Here is a 23,632-nt window from a genome sequence, read left to right as displayed (position 1 = left end):
AACAGGAGCACCGATCGCGTCGCACGTAAAGCTTGCTTTCGCGAGTGCTAAATTTCCTGGTTAATTAAGTGAATATTGTTAACAAAGTGTAAAAAAATGGGAAATAAAATGAGCTGAACGTAAATGCCTCATCGCTGAGCCTGAGGCATTTCCCCCTAGACCGGAACTAACGTCACCCGCGTTTTTTTTTCATTTTGAAGGTTATATAATTAGGTGCGTTAAGAGTGAAAGTCTAGTATGCACCAGATATGCAATGAAATAGCGTGCATTACACAAGGAAATTCAACAAATTAAAAGTCCATACGCATGCATGCATAAACTGCTATAGTGACAAGTCACAGTCGTCAAGATGGTAGACCCACGTGTGGCTAACATGTAACCGTACATATGTATGCGAAACCTATATATACACACACACAAACTTTCTTGAGCTTTGAGGTACGTACTAATCGTATTGGTGTGCCAAATTAAACCTCATAGTAGTGAAACTTGTATAGTCATAACAAGATATAATCGCAACGAACGCGGTGCTATCTTTTAAGTATTTTTCAAACCAAAAGTTTCGGCCCAATAGGTAAATTAAAAGAAAATTAAACTGTATCATTTTAAAACACATATTATAACACCAAGAATAAGTATGTATAATATTGTTTTTTTTTTTGCTTAAACGGCAGAAATTAGTCGGTAAATACTTCCTGCAAACCAACCTCATTGAGGTGATTCAACATTAAAGGTTTGTTCAATGTAATTTTTTATACATACATAATTGTTATTTTATTACACCTGAATACGAGTACACCACTTGTGCCTGACGATGTACGTTTGCGGCAGGAAGTGCCACGGGGAGTGCAAAATTTTTTCCACGTATCTACGCATGTAGGTATTTTTGTATACTGTTACCGATAAAATATATATTGCCTCGAAGGAAAAAATAAAGCTGATATCAATGTTTCAGGTGTTACCACCACTTTTACCTTTGTTTCACTTATTTAAAAAATATTTATAATTTAAAAGCATATATATGTAATTTTAAGTTCTTCGTAAATATAAGGTTTTATAATTAAATTGACTAAAATTGACTTGGCTACTATTAATTTTATTTTAGAATTTTTTTTTTTAATTTCGATATTATTAAACATAATAACGATATAAAATATTAATCCTTTGAGGCACACAGAAATATATTAAAAATAAATTAGAATCTATTGTGTAACTTTCAGCAGACGTGGCGGAAGGAAAAAAATTAAAGCAGCCAATGTTTTTTTTTTTTTTTTTTTTTGTTATTGTTAGGATCGTCAGATAGCAGCACAAGGCTAACTCACGCGAGATAGGTAAATGCCGCTGGGTGGAGTGTATGGACGGTGTGTGTGTGGTCGCGTGCCGGCAGGAGGATGAACCGCAGCGCCGAGGCGACGCGCATGCTGGAGCGCTGCGTGCGGCTGGACCCGGGCTACAGCCCCGCCCACGTGCTGCTGGCGCGGCTGTACGCGGCTCGCGGCCTGCACTCGGCGGCGGGCCGCCTGCTGGGGCACCTGGCGGCGCTCAGGCCGCCGCAGCCCGACAACCTGGCCGCGTACGGCGCCTGGCTGCGCGACCGAGGTGAGCCCGGCTCTCCCTGCCCGCTCAACCCCACACCCAGGGGCGCAACAACAAGGAGGGGGGGGGCAAGGGTATTTTGCCCTCCCCCCTCTGAAACCTTGAAGTGGGGGCAAACAGGGCCAAAGAAAGTGCTGTGTAATCAATTTTTAGATAATAAAACTGCTTAAATAGCACCATTTTTCCACCTTGAAATACAAATTTTCCCGGAGGTGGACCCCCGGACCCACCGCTTCAATAGGGGGGAGGGATGATTCTTTATAAAAAGGTATATTGCCCCCCCCCCCACTTTTGGAAATTTAGTTGTTGCGCCCCTGCCCACACCCCCAGGCTGAAGCTTACAGACGTTCATATTTCGAAGTAAAACTGCTTCTGGAGCGACGACAGTAACATTTCACGGACGAAAAAACAATGCAACGTTTTAGCGTAACGTATTTGTGATACTTTTCTGACACGAAAAAGATAAGGTAATTGTGCCAAAAAAAGTTACAAAAAGGGCACCCCATGCCTTTATACGTTACCGGGATATTTTCAGTTCTCCTCTTTGTGCGATGATTCCTCCCCCACCCCCCCACCCCCCCCCCCCAAAAAAAAAAATTAGCCAGTCAGGGGACTGTCAATAGAACTGAAAACTTAAAAACTTTATTTTTATAATGTGTAATATATGACATTATTTCTACGTCAAATGTACGTAAGAAAATGATTTTGGGATTATGTCAGTACGATGTCAGCATATCATTTATCCTTTCATCATTTTTTTTAGTCACAACAGATGTCATTGGTTATGTAAAAATTACGTAAAAATTCATTACCTAGCTATGACTTACCAGTGATGTCAGACCTAGGTCATGTATTCACGTGGTCAAATTAACTTCACTTACTGCTACTACAGCATGTCGGTGATGCGAACTCACAAGATTTTAACCATCCAAAAAAGAGTCCAACACGCACATGATACAGTCGAGTATATACAATGTATTAGTGTATATATGCGTATACATGTACACAGGCCGATGCGCGTCGCCAGTCCATACGTTTTGCCCCTACCAAAAATCGCTCAACGCTGCTTAAGAAGTTTTCACTTCAAAAATAGAACAAAAATATGTCATAGTATGCACATACGTTTGTTTCATAAAATAGATAAGTATAGGTATCCTTTAGGGTCAGCTGTTAATGCATTGAATTCTTTATTTTCTACCAGCGTGCACGCCTTCCCCCTTGTTCAACCAGCAGCGTAGAGAGCGCTATTGAGACAGTCCCTGCATTTCCCGCATATATAGCGCTACCTGTTATGAATTTCATATTTAATTCACAGATTTAGCGTGTTCCAAGTTGTTTAAAGAAACAGTAACATGCTGAGTTTATTTTAATGGTTTGAGTATTTGAACAGCAAGTAATATACATATATATATATACATATATATGGTTAATTAGTCATTACTGATTGATCAATAACCATTCATATCTTGAGCAGTTATTTTAAAGTAAGTATTAATTTGGTTTACTCAAGTTTAATATTTTTTTTATTTTAATCAAATTTATAATAATTTTTTTTAAAAAATAAGTATTCTTAAATATTTGAAAAAGAACTGAAAGCCAAAAATTCATTTGCTGTGTTATCTTTAGAAAAAAATCTTCTTTCTCATTTCTCTATCTCTCTGTCTCTCTCTTTTCTCTCTGCCGTTTTACCCCTTACGATGTATTTACGAGTTGAGGTTTGAATTGCCAAAGAAGTTTCACTTCTATCACTTGGACTGAGTTACAAGCGCTCTAATTTTTATGTGTGTAACGTCTTATTTATCGGTATAAGGCAATTGGGGAGTAATTTCGTAAATGCGACGGAAGTCAAGGTACGTAAATGTATGACCACGGTGCTGTCTTACGTGTAGGATGGCGCGAACCAAAGTTCGCAAAGACAAAGGGTAACTTTATACTATGATTTGTTTGATGAATTTCAATAAGATGCGCAATATTTTAATACAATTCCTTGTCGAAAATCAGGTCCAAAGCTAGGGTTTAGTATTTTTTTCATGTCTTTTTTCGCTTTTATCAGAGCCGTTTCATTATATAGTTTAAAATGTCTGTTTGTGAATCAAATGATTCAATAGTCGACGTAGCTGCTCCAGCAGCGAATTCTAGCGGCGGGTGTAGCAACTAAGTGTGATAAAATTCGATAAAAGTATTTGAAAACACAATTTGCGTATATTTATCATGCTCGGCACTATTTTACAGAATTCTAGATTAAAATTTGAGTCCCTGCAACAAGAATTTCCTCGTTACTGAGTTTAGAAGTTACATATCACTGGCGAGTACTGTAAAACACGCGCAATTTTTTTTTTCTGTGAAAATGGCATCTAGCAAATCAGGCAATATCATCCAAACAGTTTGAAACCAAAGGAATGTAGTTGTGTCCCGAACGATACCAACATCCAAAATAATCACAGCTTTCCTCAGGATAATGAACTATGTTAAAGGTCTTTGTAATGATTTTTAACCTTTTAATACAATATTGTATAGCTGTACTTCCGTGTCTTGATATTTAAGAAACAAAATCAAGGATTTTCATTAAGTTTTATTAGATACTAATTTTTTTTTATGTTTTATAATCATCAGGTTAACCTTTTGGTTGTATGATAACCATCCTTGACTCCAAAAATCGAAATTTATTGACATTTATGCCCAACTAATCTACAATACACACAAATTAGCTTACTTTAATTTGGTGGATATAAATAGCACAAATATGAATGCACATATTTGATTTGTTTTTTAAATGATTCATGCAATGTATAATTTTGATTTAATACAATTTCTTGGACATACGCCATTGCAGTTTTGCACTGTTTGTCGTGGAACAAAATTCAAGAACACAAATTAATGATTAAAAATTAAAACATAAACCCTCAGAGAACAAGTCTAAATCAAGTGAAGCCAAACAGAGAAACCCAACGATGAACCTAAACCGGTATTATGGACAATACAACGACGACAGCACAAACTAACACATTTAAACTGAAATATCAGCAAGCACAAGAATTCCTTGGAAGGAATTTCGTCATTAAAATAATTTCAGTTCAGATGAATACAGTGGGTTAACAACCACAAAACAGTTTAAACGATAACAGTAAATTCAGGTAGGTATCAAACCTGGTCAATGCAGAAAATATACGAACACAACGTTGAAGATAATAAATATTATGACAACTCAACGACGACTTCACCAACGAACACAGTAACAGAAAACCTACGCCGAGATACTGTGCACATATGGAGAATCGTTTAAAATTTATTCATGCAGGTTAAAAAAAAAACTATTTCATTTTCTTTCTAATTTATTAGTAAAGTGATTTAACAAAAAATATAGTGGAGTTTATTGCGTGAGCATAGGGGCGTAAGACAACAATATTGCATCTTTGAGTGAGCTACACATACATTTTTCAAACATTGAAAATATATCTTTGTATGGCAAACTCAAATCTGCAAAATTTAAACTTCTCTGTTCAGGAGCCCCATAATTTAATAATTTTTAACCTAAAAATTCGGCGTGTTGTGAACTCTTGTCAGGGCTAGTTTACGATAGAGTAGTTAAGATTTAACAGTAATAACTACTGCTGCCCTTGAAATATGACGCTGTGCAAACCAATTCCATCGGGACTGGAATTTCACGTCGATACTTTCGTTGCGCACGGTGATGGCGACCGTCTAGACGACTTGCACGCGCGCTCATTTCAAACACGGCTTCTCGTCCGTCGCGGCCACAGCACTGACGTAATTAATTAGCCGCCTTGGCTCGTTACAATCACCCCATTAATTAACCCTCGCTTTCTGGTTCACTCAGCTCCCCCCCCCCCCTTCTCCTCCCGGCAGCGTGTTTGCGATGGAAATTGCACGCGCCTTTACCGCAGATGTTTTCCGCAAGGTTGGCCAGACTTGGAATCAAACAGATCCGAGATCAGACAATAAGTAGGGGGAAAAAAAAAACCGAATAAGTTTGCGTGATGGGTCAAATCCCAATTTTCTCGAATTCGAATCCCAAAGAGTATCTCAATATACCCCTCGAATCCGAATCAAGGTCTCAAGGGTCAAATATATAATAATGTACTACAAGAAAATTTAAAAAAAAAAAACTATGATTGGAAACATTCTCACCATTAAATGTTTGTATTCCAAACTAAGTTTACAGAATCAATATATGTATGTGAATATATAATCACATTTTAAGAGTACACCAACTTGGAGAAAGGTAACAAGTTAAATATGAAGAAAAAATTGACCTATTAAACTTTATAAGTTATCAGTGTTGAATTTTTAAATTTACTCCATTTTCTAGAATATTTTCTTCGAATATTTTTTCTCGAATACTAAGGATTTAATGGTACGTATTTGAGCATTTGACTGGCCCATCCCTAGTAAGTAGAGTTCCGTTAGTATATGAAAGTAAAATTTTTATATTATGTTTTCCATGATTTAAAAAGAGTTGTATTTGAACGAATCATTAATTAAAATATAAAATTATGTGCAAATTTTCGTAGTACGTTGCAAGAAGCATTCAAAGAACGCCTTGATTGTTTTCCCTTCACTTTCCTTACATCCCCCTTCCTACCGTTTGCTTCTCACGCTTATCACCCCCCTCCCCCCCAATAACAAAGAATCGCAACACTTTCGGCCTGCTCCATACTTCATCTTTATTTGCTAACTGCTTTGCTGAATGCCGGCAAGGCACGAGTCACGAGTCTTGCGGGGGGATCTCGGAAGATTTCGCGCCAGTGCGAGCCGACTGTAGGCTACTGCTGGGTTTTGCGCGAGATAATGCTCCGAAAGCGGGCAGTTTTTCGGCAGATTTGACCAGGAAATGGAACAAACCTGTTGCCTCGTGGTTGAAAGGGTCCACAGGGAATACTTCTTTTTTTTTTTTTGAGAGAGGTGGAGACAGAATGAAGAGGAGAAGAAGAGGTGGTCTTCCGCTGGAGAGAAAGTCCCGCCAGCGCTGATATCGCGTTTCGATCACACGCCCGTCCGACCACGAAGCTGTTTGTAAAGTGGAAAATTGGACGGATGTCGCCTGTGCCCAGTGTTATTTCAAAGGATTGTTGTTGTTTTTTTCAACTTTCCTTTTTTTTTTTTTTTTTTTTTGCCGTTGCTTCACCCTTCATTACGGACATCCTCGCATTTCATCTGCGAAGGAGGGATCTTGTGGTCACTCTAAGGGGATTCATTTCAAAAGGCTTGGCTGCAAGGTGGGCGTCAAGTTACGTTTGTTTCTGTGTAACGAACATTGTTGTAAATTCTTACATTTTATTTAAGACTAACCGTGTGCACGATGGGAAATTATTTTAGCCTCATTTTTTATGAATTACAAAAAAAACGCTGATACAGTTCACTTATATCATTGAATATAATTAAATTCTAATATTTATAAACAGAAACCTCAACAATAATCTCCATATTTCTAGCATAAAATATAACAAACTTCCATCCAAAATTTCATCCCGTATTTAACCCCTTTAGGGAATGAATTTTCAAAAATCCTTCCTTAGTGCTCTCTCGCGTTACATAAGGAAAACATATGCAACATTTCATGCTTCTAGACATACCGGTTTAGGCCGTGCGTTGTCTGTAAGTCAGTGTCAAGAATTTTATTAGTAGATGTTTCCAAATTAGTTATTTAATTAGAGTAAAGTAAAGGACATGATTGTATATATTACATATAGAGAACACCTGTCATTTTTTATAGGTTCTGTGTTTATTTTTAATACTTTGAACTGCTGACAATAAAACAATTGTTTTATCATAACTGTAATGGTTATTATAACTTTTCTTAAAGATAAATAATATTAGGTAAGACGCATAACGTTATAGTATTTTTCATATAAAAAATAATACATCTACACATAGTATTATTTGCGTCACATGCTGTTAAATCAACGTTTTGAAATCGTACGTTAATAAACTATACCAAGAACCGAGAGAAATGCTTGAAATGTAATTAGAACTAATTATATTTTCACTAATTAAACGCGTTTATAACGAGCTAGGACACTATTAAGCGTATTCTTGGAAGCTCATGAATTGTTAAAGCTACCCCAAGAGAGACAGGGAAAGTTTTTCCGCTGGGTGCTGTGAAGAATGTAATTATGTATAGGCCGAGACGTGGTTGGTCAGCAGTAAATAAAATATTATGCAGAAAGGTTTCTGCTAAATGGGGATGAATTAACATTCACGGAAGCGTCACGCTTTGACGGAAAAAGAATAAAGCTACATGGAAGTACATGTGCTACCTAAATAATTAATATACAATTTACGTGACTCACGCTACAAAATTAAATGTGAGACATATATAAAATCTAGTACTGACTCCACAGTCCTATGCAATTCGGACTGCCACATGTTCATTGGCTACGACTGATGACACGTATCTACTTGGAAGTCTGTGGTTCGGTAACTATACAGTAAATGCTATCTTATTGGCCAGGAGTATTCACTATAAACTGTGAGCCATTAGCGGAATTAGCTTAGTTGTATGCACATTTGAATTTTATCCTATCTAGAAATGAATCTGCCAATTTTTGCGGTCCATACTAATGTGGAGAACGTCCATAAAAGTATGTCCCAGTTTCAATGTATATTTAAAGTAATTTTAGACTTCTTAAAACAATTTATTCATCAAATTGGAGGCAAACTGACCTATTTTTTTCTTATAAATGTTCAATATGTGCACCTTAAGTTATACGGCACACATCCATCCTAAAATCCTATTCTTCTCACACTTTGGTCAACAAGTCCGGAGTAATGAAAGCAATAGGCACTTCAATTCTGCGTCTCAAATCTATCAAATCATAAGGTAGCGACGGTACGTAGAAACAATCTTTTATAAAGCCCCAAAGGAAAAAAAATCGCATGGCGTTGTGTCAGGTGAAAGTGGAGGCCGGCGAAAAAGAGCTCCGTCGTCTCGAATTTCTTATACCATCGGTTGATGTTTTTTTTTTGTTTGCGAAATGAGGTATCGCAATTTAAACTTTAAACGAAACGCACGTCGAACAGAAATTACAGATCCATTCTTAGCAAACTGCAGCACACAAAACGCTTTACGCCCAGAAGTCACCATTTGGCTTAGGTGGCGCTGCAAGCGAGAAAACCACAAAGTAGTACTCACGCATGCGCTTATCTGAACCTGTATGAGTTACTCTTTGATTTGACCTTAAACCAACCTGGGCCACAGCCAGGTTTTTGTGAAGGAGGGTGTCCAACATGAACTTCTTTTATATTGAGTTAAGTTTTCATTATAATTGAATTTATAAAAGAAAATTTTTGTCACCCTAAAATATTGGCGAATAGTAGTTTTTTTTTTCAGAACCAACATTTACACATAGGAATTTAAGTAATGATTTTGCTTGAAAAATGAAATCTATGCGTTTAATACTTTGGTTGTTATTTAACTGTTATTAACACTTTTTTCCTGAAGTTAAATGTGTGGTTTCGTTAAAAAAAAAAAAAAAAACAACCATAAATACGCTCATATATTTACGTTTTTTTTTTTTTTTAAATACGTGACAGACACTTGTCAAGTTGGTATGAAATACATACATACAGTTAACACGTTTGCAAACCGGTATTCAATATGGACTACTCAGAATTCCTGCCCCTTCTGTGTATGATAGGCATGCCGTGCTAAAATGGAAATACATTTATTGTGGTAATCTGTCTGTGGCTAAGTGCCTATAATTTTCTTCTTCTTTCTTCGCTTGTGTGTTGTGGTTTATTTAATCCTGGAAGGGAGGGCAGACCTCCCCTGTGGCTACGCCTTTGAAATGTACGACGCTTACAGTTGATGCTATTGGAATGTACGACCGGGACGTTGTTTCACGGACGTGTATGCACGAGCTGGGCTGGCGAGTGAACGCGCGCTGTGTCCGCAGGCCGCGGCTGGGAGGCGCTGCACTGCTATCAGGGGGCGCTGTCCTTATCGCCCACTCACAGGGCGTCCCTGCTGGGCGCCGCGCGCATCCTCAGGACCAAGGGCCAGTGGCCCCGGATACACCAGCTCATGATACGGTGAGTGCGCGGACCCGCCCAACCTCTCTCACACTCCCCCTTCCAAGGCCACTGTTCTCCACTCTCTCGGCTTCTGGGTGTGGGCCGTCTACCTGATGGTGGCAGCTGCAATGACTGCCGAAACGTCGCAAGACAATTACCTGACACGGCCCAGGTCAGACTTAGTCTACCTGATGGTGGCAACTGCAATGACTGCCGAAACGTCGCAAGACAATTACCTGACACGGCCCAGTCATACTTAGTCTACCTGATGGTGGCAGCTGTAATGACTGCAGAAACGTCGCAAGACAACTACCTGACACGGCCCAGTCAGACTTAGTCTACCTGATGGCGGCAGCTGCAATGACTTCCGAAACGTCGCAAGACAACTACCTGACACGGCCCAGGTCAGACTTAGTCTACCTGATGGTGGCAGCTGTAATGACTGCAGAAACGTCGCAAGACAACTACCTGACACGGCCCAGTCAGACTTAGTCTACCTGATGGCGGCAGCTGCAATGACTTCCGAAACGTCGCAAGACAACTACCTGACACGGCCCAGGTCAGACTTAGTCTACCTGATGGTGGCAGCTGCAATGACTGCAGAAACGTCGCAAGACAACTACCTGACACGGCCCAGTCAGACTTAGTCTACCTGATGGTGGCAGCTGCAATGACTGCAGAAACGTCGCAAGACAACTACCTGACACGGCCCAGGTCAGACTTAGTCTACCTGATGGCGGCAGCTGCAATGACTGCCGAAACGTCGCAAGACAATTACCTGACACGGCCCAGTCATACTTAGTCTACCTGATGGCGGCAGCTGCAATGACTTCCGAAACGTCGCAAGACAACTACCTGACACGGCCCAGGTCAGACTTAGTCTACCTGATGGTGGCAGCTGCAATGACTGCAGAAACGTCGCAAGACAACTACCTGACACGGCCCAGTCAGACTTAGTCTACCTGATGATGGCAGCTGCAATGACTGCAGAAACGTCGCAAGACAACTACCTGACACGGCCCAGGTCAGACTTAGTCTACCTGATGATGGCAGCTGCAATGACTGCCGAAACGTCGCAAGACAATTACCTGACACGGCCCAGTCAGACTTGGTCTACCTGATGATGGCAGCTGCAATGACTGCCGAAACGTCGCAAGACAATTAGATACCTGACACGGCCTACACCCAGAAGCCAAGAAAATTGCAGACAATGGCTCATTATAATATATGGCTCAGTGCTAAATCGCGTGAAACATTTTCGCTCAACAGTAAAATAAAGAACTCAAGTGAATTTAATCAAGTATTAAATTTAGTATTAAATCTGTAAATTTTCCAGAAATTAAATATTTTATGGACCGTAAAAAGACAAATTGCTGAAAGCAAGGTCGGTAGGCTTCAAGTGGTCAAATTGCAAGTGATCTTGATAAAATCCGTTTTTTTTGTAGGCCTAGGATTAAATTTTTTTTTAAAATAAAGGCACAAATTTAAAATAATGGTTTCATTTTTAATTGGCTATCTAAACTTTAACCTTGTTACGAGTTTTTATTTAGGATAGATGCAAGCTCACTGTCCAATGAAATATTATTATTGATGACATGAATGTTTCATTTGGCCACCAAATGTAACCTATATTTCCATATGTTAACTTGTATTATTTAATGAATTGACATTAATTGGGGGGGGGGGGGGGGTTAAATGTGTCCCAAAGTTTTAGTTAGACATGGAAAACAAAATTATCCTCTTGATTAAATTTTTTGTGATCGTCTGTTGATAGCCTAAACAAAAATTACTTAAATATAAATTTGAAGTGTTAAATATTCATGCTTCAAAGTAGGTTTGGCTTTGTTGCTGGAGCGGACCTAGCTTAGAATTTTGGGAGGGGCTAATTAATTAGTGCTTTGATGAGGGGAAGGGGAGTGGGTTATCTGAGTGTTTTAGTTACGGAATACCTCCCACTTAAATAGATAGAGATTTTTAAAGTTAATAGACCCTCAGGTTATTTAACGCTTTTTTGACAACTTCAAATCTCTTTACTTATATATCTAGTTTTTTGTTGTAAGTTAAATAATGGTGGGAGATAGGCGGAAGGGCGTAATCTCTTTCATAGGACCGCCTCTGATTTGTTGTGAAAATAGTTATTTTGGTAATATTCTAGAGTTCGTGCTCCGGTAGGTAGTTTGGTGGAAATTCCTGCACCATTAAGTTACGCTTTAATCATTTGTATGTTATATTTTACATTTAGAGGTTTGTGACAATTCACCTATTTATCATGGCAGTCGTGATAAAAGTACTTTAGTGATTAAAATACTAAATTAAACTTGATGATTAAACCACCTGCAATCAAAGTATCGGAATACATTTTATCACCTGAATGATTTAGACATGTAACTATTTTACGAGTGGCGAAATAATTGTGTTATAATTCATATATTTACACATTATACATAATGTATTTAAGAACATCTCTTTCAAAGGCTTCTCGGTGTAACACTCTGCCTATTAATTCCTTGGTGCGCGGAAGTATATACACGCGAGTTGTTTCGATACACTTTTAAATACCTTTCCTGTCACGCGTCTATAGACTGCCTCTTCCGGCTAGGCTCTCTCTGCCTGCACGTATGCACGTGTACATCAAACATTGGCATATGACGTCAATACGTCTTATAAATCGGGATGCCAGTTGGAAAAGTGAAATGTAACAAAAATGGGTTACGTTTTGAAAATACTATAAAATACTAGCTGCCCGACCCGGTTTCACACGGTTGTATTAATTGGGGGGGGGGGGGGGGGAATGAGACCAAATCTCTTATTTACAGTTATTATAAATGAAATAAAATTAAAATTAATTAATTTTGACAAAAACTTAATACAATGCTTTGTAATGTACCGAAGAAAAAACGAATAGCACCGATGGTTTCCCGACTCGAGCACGCAACGTTGTCATGGAGACGAAGTACCCACTGTTTCCCGGGCTTAAACACCAATCAACATTGATAATCAGTTTATTATTAATTATAAATTATTAAGACCATTAATCGAAATAAAAACTATCATATCTCTCAAGTTGGAAAAAATTACACATAAATGCCAATTTTCATCGAAATCGGTTGACTTGGTGAAGAGTTCACTGGAAACAAACATCAGGACACTGAGATAAAAATACAAACCGGGCTTAGAAAATTCAAAGTGCGTAATTATATATATATACACAAATACACACACATACTAGTTGATGTACCCGTGCCTCACTACGACAGTATACAGGCATAACAATTTGGCACTTATACCTGCCCATCCATTGGATATGCCACTGTCGCGCCTCGAACGAAAAAATAATTAGAATCGAACTACGAATATCAACTTGTGAAACAAAAAAAAAACATTAGAACTAACTTTGACGGGATTCAACAATTTTTAAAAGACTTAAATTCGCATTTATTTAACCAACAACACTGTATCAGTATAATGGCGAAGATGGTTCCAGAAAGACTGGATCGGAATTCATGAGTGAAGCATCACCAATTCTACGGCCGCTGCCATGGAGATCGCCCAGCAAACGCCGTTGAAAAATAAAGATAAAAGAATAAAAAAGGCAAACCAAGACCAATTAGAAAAAAAAATCTCTTTGAGGTGCAAACTGACCTCACCTGAGGACCTACTTTCCAATTTTCTCGGCTCTGTGTCTCGCTTACTACGCGAGCTACAGACATACAAACAAACACAGACAAACTCACTCCTTTATTCATATTAAAATATATTAGCAAAAATTACCCTCACACGTTTGCTCAGTAATATGAGCTTCTTATTGGAGAGACAAATGCCTCTTAAATTTCCCGGGGCGACAAATTTAATTTCTGGGTTTAGGCAGGACTGGCTCTTGTGTTGTACCTTCATCTATGCTGTAGAAGTCAATGACAAACACCGCAGTGTCATTTCATTTGGTCCTAGTCACACCATGGTCATCGCCCCATGGCGATGGCTGTGGGTCCAAACCAGCCACATGACTGATCAACCCATCATCACATTCATCATTGTAGCAAGGTTCAAACCATGCTAACTGCTATTATTTTTGTAGCAGCAAACCACGGTCTGATCACCATCTTTGCCTTGCTGGGTGGATCTTTAGGTTTCACCAGTTTATTATAAATGAACAAAAAAAAGGTGTGATTCCGTCTGAAATATAATTACTCCATACTGAGGAAACTTATAACAGATACAAGAAAATATTAACGTACAATATTAATTACATTCTTAAACAGCTCTCAGGTATATTAAAAAAAATTAATGGCCGGCCGTACATGGAATTATCAAACGTTTCATTTACTAAAAATACATAAACCAATAAAAAAATACAAATATGTTTAAATAATCCCAGGATAAACTTAAAGTCCAGAAATTATGTTTATCTAATTAACTGCATCTGACGACGTAATTTAAAGAAAGTTCAGAAAAGGGTCAAAAGATATAGAAGCACCGGAGGTCGGGGCTTCGTCTCCCGGAGATCACGCGGGTACATGATGCCAGGGCGCCTGTGTGCTGTTGAGGAAGGGAGATGAAAATGCCAATTCGGCGTCCGGCTCTCGGACCCTGTCTGGAACAGTCCGAATCAAAACTGATCAGAACTTGTACACAGACAGTATACGGGGCAGAAAACGCCCGGAAAAGTTAAGGGGAGGTTGGGGAAAGTCGCGAATCGTCACTCACCAGACAGGGGAGTTGGCTTCTGTTTACAGATGCGTCGCCAGCCAGGAACTGGATCCCGCGATTACGCGGCTGGGCGTGGTTGATTTCTTCATTTCAAAAAAAAAAATTTAAAAGAAAAATAACTATTACTCTTGTACTAAGCAGACGGTCTAAACTACTTAAAAAAAATTATAGGGATAACATCCCTTATTTAGGCGACTACATAGTCGGTTGCGGCCGGATGGAAGTCTAGCAGTGTCTCGTCGACTCGCCGATAATCAAACGGTCCGTCTGTAGTCGCGGCGCGAAGTGTCCCGCGGAGAACCGCGTCTCGTAATTAAAAGTAAATCTTGAATCATTTTGGGGGGGAGGGGGCTGGGAGTCCAGACCGAAAGGTCCCGAAGTTCCCCGAGAGGGGATGTCTCGAAGTTGGTAGCACTGGCCGACTTTAGCGCTACCTGTTGAGAGGTGTCTGAAATAAAAAGAATCTACTCGCCCAAGGCGTCTGCTTAAACCAAGGGTTAAAGGGACAGTCAGATGCTACGCTCTGGCGGCCTACAGGGTAAGTTGGCTGGGAGGTTCGCGAATTTGCCGCTAGGTGTCGTGGGGTGGTCCATCTTGGCACACACATTTTTTTTATGCGAGGCGTCCTTGGAGACGGTCGCTGCCTGCTGGAGTGTATGACCGGTCATTGGTCTTAGACGAATTCTTAGAACTCAAGAGGGGGGAAAACGCAACGACGCTGGGAACAAGCGTGAATGAAGTAACGTTACAGGACTGGGACGTGCCTGTAAGCGAGGGAAATTTTAAGCGAGCTGCCAACAAAGTATTACATCTGCAAAATATCATATACGTCTCTGGGAAAGGTGCTTCAGACTACTGGCACAAAGTTTAACTTAGGGGAGTACACCAGACTAACAAAGTGTAAATCGCCCTTTAGTAACCAAATTATAGAGCAAATAAAATTTCCAAAAATAATTTAAAATTATAATAAAATTAGAAAAAAAACGTGTCGAAATTCCTAATTTCCGGCACATCATCAATCATCATCTATCATCATTCTTAATCATCCGCCATTATGTAATATTATTCATCATTTTTTATCAGTCATCATTCATTCTTCATTATCGTTCTCATTTATAATGTTTCTTCACTCATTCAAAAATCATAATAATTGTTCATTTATTCAACATCACTCGTTATCGATCATATTCATCACAGTTCATGATTCATTATCATTCATCATAATTCATTATTAATCATTCATCATCTAGCATTACCACCCCCTCCTCGCTAATAAAGAGAATCAATGTTCGCTCCAGAAAGATTGTTTCTTTACCATACGAGTAGTTCATATATAGCAATAAAATTAGAAACATTATTGTGCGAATAGTAATGAAATCAATGCAGATATTTAATAAGGCTCGGGAGGTAGTTGGTAATATACGGTATATTGGCTTTTATGAGTTTGTTCCCAATCTCTATTCGTGCATACCAGACCGAGATAAAGGAACATCACCAATTCTACGGCCGCTGCCATAGAGATCGCCCAGCAAACGCCGTTGAAAAATAAAGATAAAAGAATAAAAAAGGTGAAGGGACTTCAATTATGACCATTTGTTTACATTTGTGCCCGGTGTTCTTGACTAAGGAAATAACGGCGATTTTGTACTGAGCCAGATGTGGAATGGTGAAAAAATATATATATATACTTATGTCAACATATGTTTGCCTATTTGCCTATGGTTGGTCCCGTGGACACCCGAGATGATTAGAGGTGATAACACACAACGGCTACAGAACATTGATATTGGGGAAGGATTACAGTAAAGACGTTACGAAAAAATAATTGATATTTCAATGAAGGTGTTACGTCATGAATGACGATGCAGAGTGAGCGGTCACAACGCAGGGAACAACAAGCCACTCAGAAACTGACTCACGTTAATATTGATGATGTAACAGTCCATAACCCTTGTTAATTACATAAGTAGTTTTGTTGAAAACACACAAATTTATGTATATATTTTTTTTCAAAAACCCTCTGAGTCCTTTTCGTTCTGTAAAAAAAAAATATTATATATGTATCAGGAGCTGATTTGGGGAAACCAACGCAAAACCGACATGAGTATGGCAGGACGGTCGAGTGCGCCACTTAGCTCAATGCGTGATGAGTTGCCCGTGGGAGTGAGAGTGGGGGTGTGGTTATTTTGGGGAGGTGGAGAGGAAACGAACTGCGCCGGAGAGGTTTATCTGGTGCGGGCGCGGGTCTGCGGGCGCCCCCCCCCCCCTCCCCCCACAAAGGACCCGTGGAGCCCGCTGACGCGTCCCAGGCACCCGCTATCTCATCCATCCCCTCGCGGCGCTCAGGGGAAGAAACCTGGGATTAGCGACGGTCTTGTGCGTGCCTGAGAGGGCGGAACCCTCGGTTTCCTTGGCTGAGGGGCGGTGAGATGGTGGGGAGGCTTTAAATAGGCCTCGCTCCAGCGGCTGTCTGAGGGTATCTCGCTAACTAGTTCTGCCAAGATGGCGGCTGGGACAATCCTGCAGGTCCTGGCTAGAGGGGTGGGTGGTTCTCGCCAAGTTGGCAAGCTTGCACCGACCGTTTCTTGGATGTTTGTGCGGAAGTTAGCGCCGCTTCTACATAGCCTCGAGGTAGAGGTATCCTTAATTATTTCGCTTCTAATATCTCTTGCTTTTGCACAAATTTATAACATTTAAATTCAGAATACAATTAACCGTTCATATGTAGCATTAGTCAGTATTGCCTTTAGTTTAAGTACATCATTAATAAATCAATAAAAAGTAGGGTTTCCCAAGAAACTGAAAAACAAAAGTTTTTTGTGCTTTTTGGAAAACTGAATTTTAATTGATTTCTAAACTAATATTAAAAATTAAGCGTTTGAAGATGAAAGCTAGATCCGAAAGGTTAATCCAATTCTGTATACTACATGGTTCTATGCTTTCAGTACATGCTAGGACTGTAATTTTCCTATAATTTAATAAAAAAAAGTTATACCAGTACTTTTTTTAGTAAAGCATAGTTTCTTAAAAATAATTAAATATGATTATATCATGAATTTATTTACAATCACATGCATAAAAACCAAATATTAGAAGCAAAAGAATTTAGTATACTACCCCTCTCATAGTGAAGTCGCTCAGCATGCGTCCTTTACGAACACGGATTATTTGTAGCCTCACCAGCCATTTTTTTTTTCGACAGCCTGTGTATGAAACACAGAACATTTAAAACGAGCACTATTTTTAATGGAGATGAGAAAACTTGAAAAGCCCAATTTTCACATAATATTTTTATGGCTGTAATTTACTCACAATCAGTATATCTACATATATTTTTTTTTTCCGTTGGCGTTGAGAAGCACTACTCATTACCATTTATGATGTTATTCTGGCGGGCCATGGTTTCAAATCCTTCCTTGGGCGTGATGTGTCAGGAAAAGCCAACTGCATGAAACGCTTATGTCAACGTCGCAGATATCGCATCATCGTGTTAATGTTTGCACAAAACATCTTAGCAAATTTTGACGTGAAATCCAGGATCTTTCCACACTATTAGAAAAAGTCACCTTTAATGCAAGAAGAACGCGGGAATATAAGTAAATTTAAGGATTTCTTCGTAAGTTTATGGTTGTTGAGTTCAATGGCGACCCTAGACATTGCTGAGCCCTCGGCCATTCACTTTTAAGAGAGAATAATATTTTGAAGAAAAAAATAACTGTGGTTTGAAATGGAAGGTGGGGAGGGGGGATTACGGAATTACACCCCCTCCCCCCCTTTTACCGGACACACCACCACGGAAAATTTGAAAAATAAACTCTTTCAAACTACATTTTTAAGAAAATATAAAAATTTCAATACAGCGATGGTTTTGTTGATTTTTCTTTACAAATTTTGATATTCCTTCCTAGAAAATTATCCTCAGGTTAGTTTTTATTATTTCTTACAACCAAATTCTGGTGAAATTGTGTCATTATACGAGCCAATAAAATACTTGAAATTTTTTTCTAGTATGATGTTATGAATTGAAATAAGTATTGATCAGCGCTTTAAATTATATATTCTTGTAATTTATATTTTCTGTTCCCATTAATTTCCATATTTTTAACAAACCAATATAAAACAGGGACAGTAAGAATGAAATGGTCCTGTGCGGGCCCCGATAGATTGTCTGACCTTGGAGTCGCTCCTGGTGGAGACCACTTACTTTGAACATCGATTAACATTAATACTCTTATTATTCCAACAAAACATTAAATAATATCTTAAGTCTACATTTCTTTCTTCCGCATGTGCGTTTACCTTCTTTACAATGAAACATACATTTCGGGAGTCGGGATCTCACCTATATTCTACGAAGATCCAGTAATTTGAGATTACGAAGGACTCTTCGTTTATTTGAGGTTAATTCTTCGTATGAAAATTCCGTGAATTTACTGTAATTACTTACAGTGCAGCTGTTCATAGAACCCGGTCAACCATGACGATCTCATCCTTTTCTTTAAAATATTATTAATTTGTCATTAAATATTCTGTAAGTACTATTAGGGTTATTCAAACTTACCCGGAATTTATTTCATTCTACTGGAGAATTGTGGTGAGCGGCGGGGTGGGGTGAAGGGAGAGGGGACAGGCATCACACGGCCCTCAAACTCACGTCCATGTCAGTGTCGCTGTGACAGCACGAGCGTCAGTTGCTCAACGCGTTGTCATTCGTTTCCTCGCCAACGAAGGTGTGAAATTCTAGTGAATTTGTGAAGAGACTCCAAGTACAGTTAGGTGACGCTACTCTGAGCAAAACCTGAGTGTTCCATTGTGCCCAGAAGTTTCGAAATGGTCGTGATAAAGTGGAACACCAAAGCCATAAACGGCGTCCGGCGACCTCATAAACAGCCCACCACACAGTCCAGACTTGACCCCATGTGACTACCATGTGTTTGGTCCTCTGAAGGAGGCATTAGGAGGGGAAATATTTTAATATGACGCTGCAGTCGAACAGTACGTGCGCAATTGGCTACTGGGACAACCATCTATATTTTTTTTTCATCAAGAGATCACAAAGCTTCCTATCCGATGAAGAAAGTGTATTATTTTTAAGGAAACTATGTAAAAAAAAATGTATTTCATCTGTATAAAAAGTCAGGTTTATATTTTAATACCCTCGTATTATCATAAGACACAGTTTGGAATGTTAATTTGGAATCACGATTGGAATTACTCGTTGGAGGAAGCTAGGTAACACCCGCGTGTTTGAAAACCGCGCAAGATCCAAGGAGCGGCTGGTTGTTGATCGTGGGCAGATGAGGTGGTCGTGCTCTAATCACCTGCTCGAGTTCTCCTGGACGGCTGCCGGCGAGGCGTGCAGGCTAGAGCACACGCCGGGAGCAGTTACCCTAGACGCTCGCTTGCCCACGGGGGTGGTTGGTGGTTGAGAGGTCGCTCCAATATTTTTCCAATCTCCTGGTGCAGCGGGCCGGTGCTCTCGGACCAATATTGACTGTATCAATAGCAGCCCGCGCGCCATGTGTATGTGTGTGTGCGTGGGTGGAGGGGGTAGGGGAGCATGGGCTACTCCACGGGGATCACCTTGCCTACCAGCCCAGGGGGTTGTTTTTACAGAACTCTCTCTTCCCTCCCCCATCCCCGGCTGAACCACCCCCTTACCGTCACACGGGGCAACAAACACAAGCGGTGGAGTCCCTGGTCTCAGGGCACCCCCCCATCCTCCCCGGTGTAATCATTCTAAACAGCCCACCTGCTTCAGAAATAAACACACGGGCTCCTTCCGCAAACAAATGGCTTCATCAGGCCCCGACTACTCTCTCTGCTTTCTGTGCTGCCGCTTTGTTGCGGACTCTCCAGGGGGCAACAGCAGCAAATGTTTGTTTGCGTCCCTCTTTTACGGTGTAGTCATCCCTGTTTCACAACCAAAACAAAAAAAAATAAAATTAAAATCTTCTCTCGTGCTTTTGGAATAACATTTGTGTAGCAGCTGACGTAGTGCATTCACGCCTGCTTATTTAAGGCTGGCGCTTAGTGAAACACAAACATTTACTTGATAGAATTAATTGAATACGTCTATCGCATTCATTGATTCGTTTAAGGGAACAATCCCTTCTTTTTTTACGACCAACTGCAACACCAAATTTAAACAAACTGTTTTTTTCCCAACGGACACACAACTTCTACTCGCCAAAACAACATGATACAAACGCCAGCAGTGTTTTTCACAATGGCAAAGAGAAACAAAGCGATAACAGTTTCTTAAAATAATATTTACTACAAAGATGTATTAGAAAAATTCCAGCTGCATGAACCACTTATTCGATTTGTGTGATAGTGTTATATTTTACGAAACTCCGTAAACGGTTTATCAATACATTTTTTTGTAACTCAGTAAGACTTTTGATTTTTTACTGTACTACACCTTCAGAGCATTTAATAATGTTATTTATCATTTAGTGATCATTAAAAAGTATCAGATGTTATAGACTAGATATGATCCTATAATTTATTCTATCGCAGTAAGTATTGTCTACCTCCATTTTCATCCTATTAAAATTTGGCGAAAGCTCTCAAATTCGCTCTTGGCAAAAATTTAGAATTTTTACAAATTTAACATTTTATATTGAAAAAGCATTTTCCTCAAATGATTTATTTTATCAAGAATTATGTTAAAAATTTAAATTCAGTATTGCCATAGTTTGGTTTTAAAAATCGCGAAAGAATAAAATAAGCATCAAATATACGGTCTCAAACGACACAAACCTTCTTGTTTGATTTTAATCGTCATTTAGGAATAAAATAACCATCATATATAGGGTCTAAAACGACACAAAACGTCTTTACTCTTTTGCAACAAAAATGCACTCACAAAAACCCATGTTACTAAAATGTTTCAAGATATATCCTTAGGAGATTACCAGTTGCATCAAATGCGCCTAGATAAGTATTTATTGTGAGAGAAATATATGTAAGGTTAGTTTTGCATATATAAAATACTTTTTCGAGATAATGCTGAGTATTTGCTACCAAAATTGGCACAAAATTCCATATTTTAATTAATGATTCATTCAAGTATAACGTTTTCAAATCATGTTAAAACATAATCGAATATTAAATTAGTATACTTTATATTGTATTTTTTTTTGTGCAGTTTAACGTGCGCAGTTATGACTGGAAAGCTATACAGTCAACGGTTTACAAATAATTTTTTTAATCATCGGAGGTACTGGGACAACAGAAAGCATTACAGTGAACACTATTTTGTAGTGACACAGTTGTTTTCGTGTAAATTTAGGAATTTATATTACTGTTCCATTTGCAAAAAGTGGTTGTATGTAAAGTCGGTTTACGGACGATAGTTTAACGTGACAACGTCATAACAAAACATTGATAACATGATTGCATACTTTTATGAATAAAATTGAATCATTTTTATCGAATTATCACTATTTTGTATGGATACAAAGAAGGAGTGAAATGAAATCTACAATTTAATTGATAAATTTACTTTTATTTGCACTCATTAATTCAGATCCTTACTAATATTATAAATGCGAAAGTAACTCTGTCTGTCTGTTTGTTACCTTTTCCCGGCTGAACGGCTGAACGGATCGTAATGAAATTTGGCAAGGAGATAGATTATATCCTGGGGATGGACATAGGCTATCTTTTGTCTAAAAAAAATTTTAATGGGTTAAAGAAATAAATCTTAATTTTATGTAACGTGTGTCATAGATATACAAACTGTTAGTGTCATTCCTCTATGTCTGCCGAGCAATAGCTTTCAAGCCATTACGTTACGTTTTGCTATTGTAAGGAACTAAGTAGAGAGTAAGAAAAATATAAATATCTTGACAGTTTGTAGTGTCGCCATATTTGTTTCAATTTTCAATACCGTTTTTGTATATTACAATTTAAATTATTTTTTTACAGTACCTACTTATAACTTATTTGCAAGGAGTTTGGTTTAGAGTTTATAATTTATCTGCTGAGCGTCAAGATATTATATTTATCAATTATGTAATATATTGTTGAAAAATTTGAATTTTACTATTTCAGGTAGGTCGATTTTTTTGATTAATTAGAATAGTTACGTGTAATTACCATCTTCCTTTATTTCATATTAAACATTATGTTTGGTTGAGTGTGAGATAATTTTATTTATGTATGTTTTAATTTCATTTATTTTCTTATATAAATATATATTCTTACCTACCTACTTCTATTAAATTTCAGGTGAATGTTAACATTGTCATTCCAGTTGAATAATTTTTTTTGACAAATTAGTTGTTATTTATACTTTTTGTTTCATTTTGGACTATGTTTTTTTTTTTTACTTAATTTAAAGATTTGTGGTGTGTACAGGGAGTGATATCTCTATTAATTTCTATACTCCTTTGGATAAGCGGAATATGGCCACCACAGTTTTACATATCAACAAATCCTACAAATGTTTTAAACATTATGACAAATAAAAATTAGTTTCACAAACATCCTTGGTTTTTTTTTGGTGTGTATAGTTTGAAGTTTAATATTATGTGTGTACGTAAATTCTTAAACATAGAGTTATTTATTAATTTATTTAGAAAATTGTTCATAGGTAGGTAATAAGTTTTCCTTTATATCTCTTTCGATTTGGAGTGTTTCCGAGCCATTCGGGGTCCTCAACATCACCCCCCCCCCCCCACCCAGGTGGTTAAAGCCCCAAAATTTCGAAAGTTTAAAAATTTAAAAAAATCTTTCTCTTTCGATTTTAAGCGTTTTCGAGCCATTCAGGGTCCTAGAACCCCCCGCCCCCCTCTGGGAAAAAGCCCAAAAATTTCGATAATTTTAGAAATTTCAAATATCTATTCTTTCGAGATGGAGTGTTCCGAAACATTCGAGGTCCTGAACCTCCACCCCCCTCCCTTTTCTCAAAAGTGAAAGCCACAAAATTTCGAAAAATTGGAGAAAATTGTATTAAAATTAAGTCATTACGAACTAAAGTGTCCGGGGCATGGTGGAACTTTTACCCAAAGTCGACTTCGCACCCAACTTTGTGGAAGGGGGGGGGGGGGGGCAGAGTGCAAAACTCCAAAATTACGAAAAATTTCAAAAATTTCTTAAATTTAAGTTACTTTTTTACTATTTGGAGTATTTCCGAGCCATTCGGGGTCCTCAAACTACCCTCCCCCCCACAAGGCGTCAAAGACCCAATAATAAAAAAAAAATTCCCAAACTTTCGAAAACCTATTCTCTTTCGATTTTTAGTGTTTCCCTGCCATTCAGGGTCCTCAAAATAACCCCTCCTCCT

General features: G+C 38.5%; 1 protein-coding gene across 1 annotated transcript in view; it reads left to right on the top strand.

Annotated features, from left to right (window-relative positions):
• The window catches only part of LOC134534530 (protein O-mannosyl-transferase TMTC1-like), a 489,863-nt gene that overhangs the window by 410,859 nt on the left and 55,372 nt on the right, over positions 1 to 23,632 (top strand). The window contains exons 12-13 of the mRNA XM_063373013.1: positions 1,388 to 1,599; positions 9,513 to 9,648. Of these exons, the coding sequence (XP_063229083.1) occupies positions 1,388 to 1,599; positions 9,513 to 9,648 (348 nt within the window). The remainder of the gene's footprint in view (positions 1 to 1,387; positions 1,600 to 9,512; positions 9,649 to 23,632) is intronic.

This window comes from Bacillus rossius, chromosome 7 (genome assembly GCF_032445375.1).
Source record: "Bacillus rossius redtenbacheri isolate Brsri chromosome 7, Brsri_v3, whole genome shotgun sequence".
Classification (NCBI taxonomy): Eukaryota; Metazoa; Arthropoda; class Insecta; order Phasmatodea; family Bacillidae; genus Bacillus; species Bacillus rossius.
The sequence above is the reverse complement of the archived record's forward strand: the minus strand, read 5'-3'. Positions and strand labels throughout refer to the sequence as shown.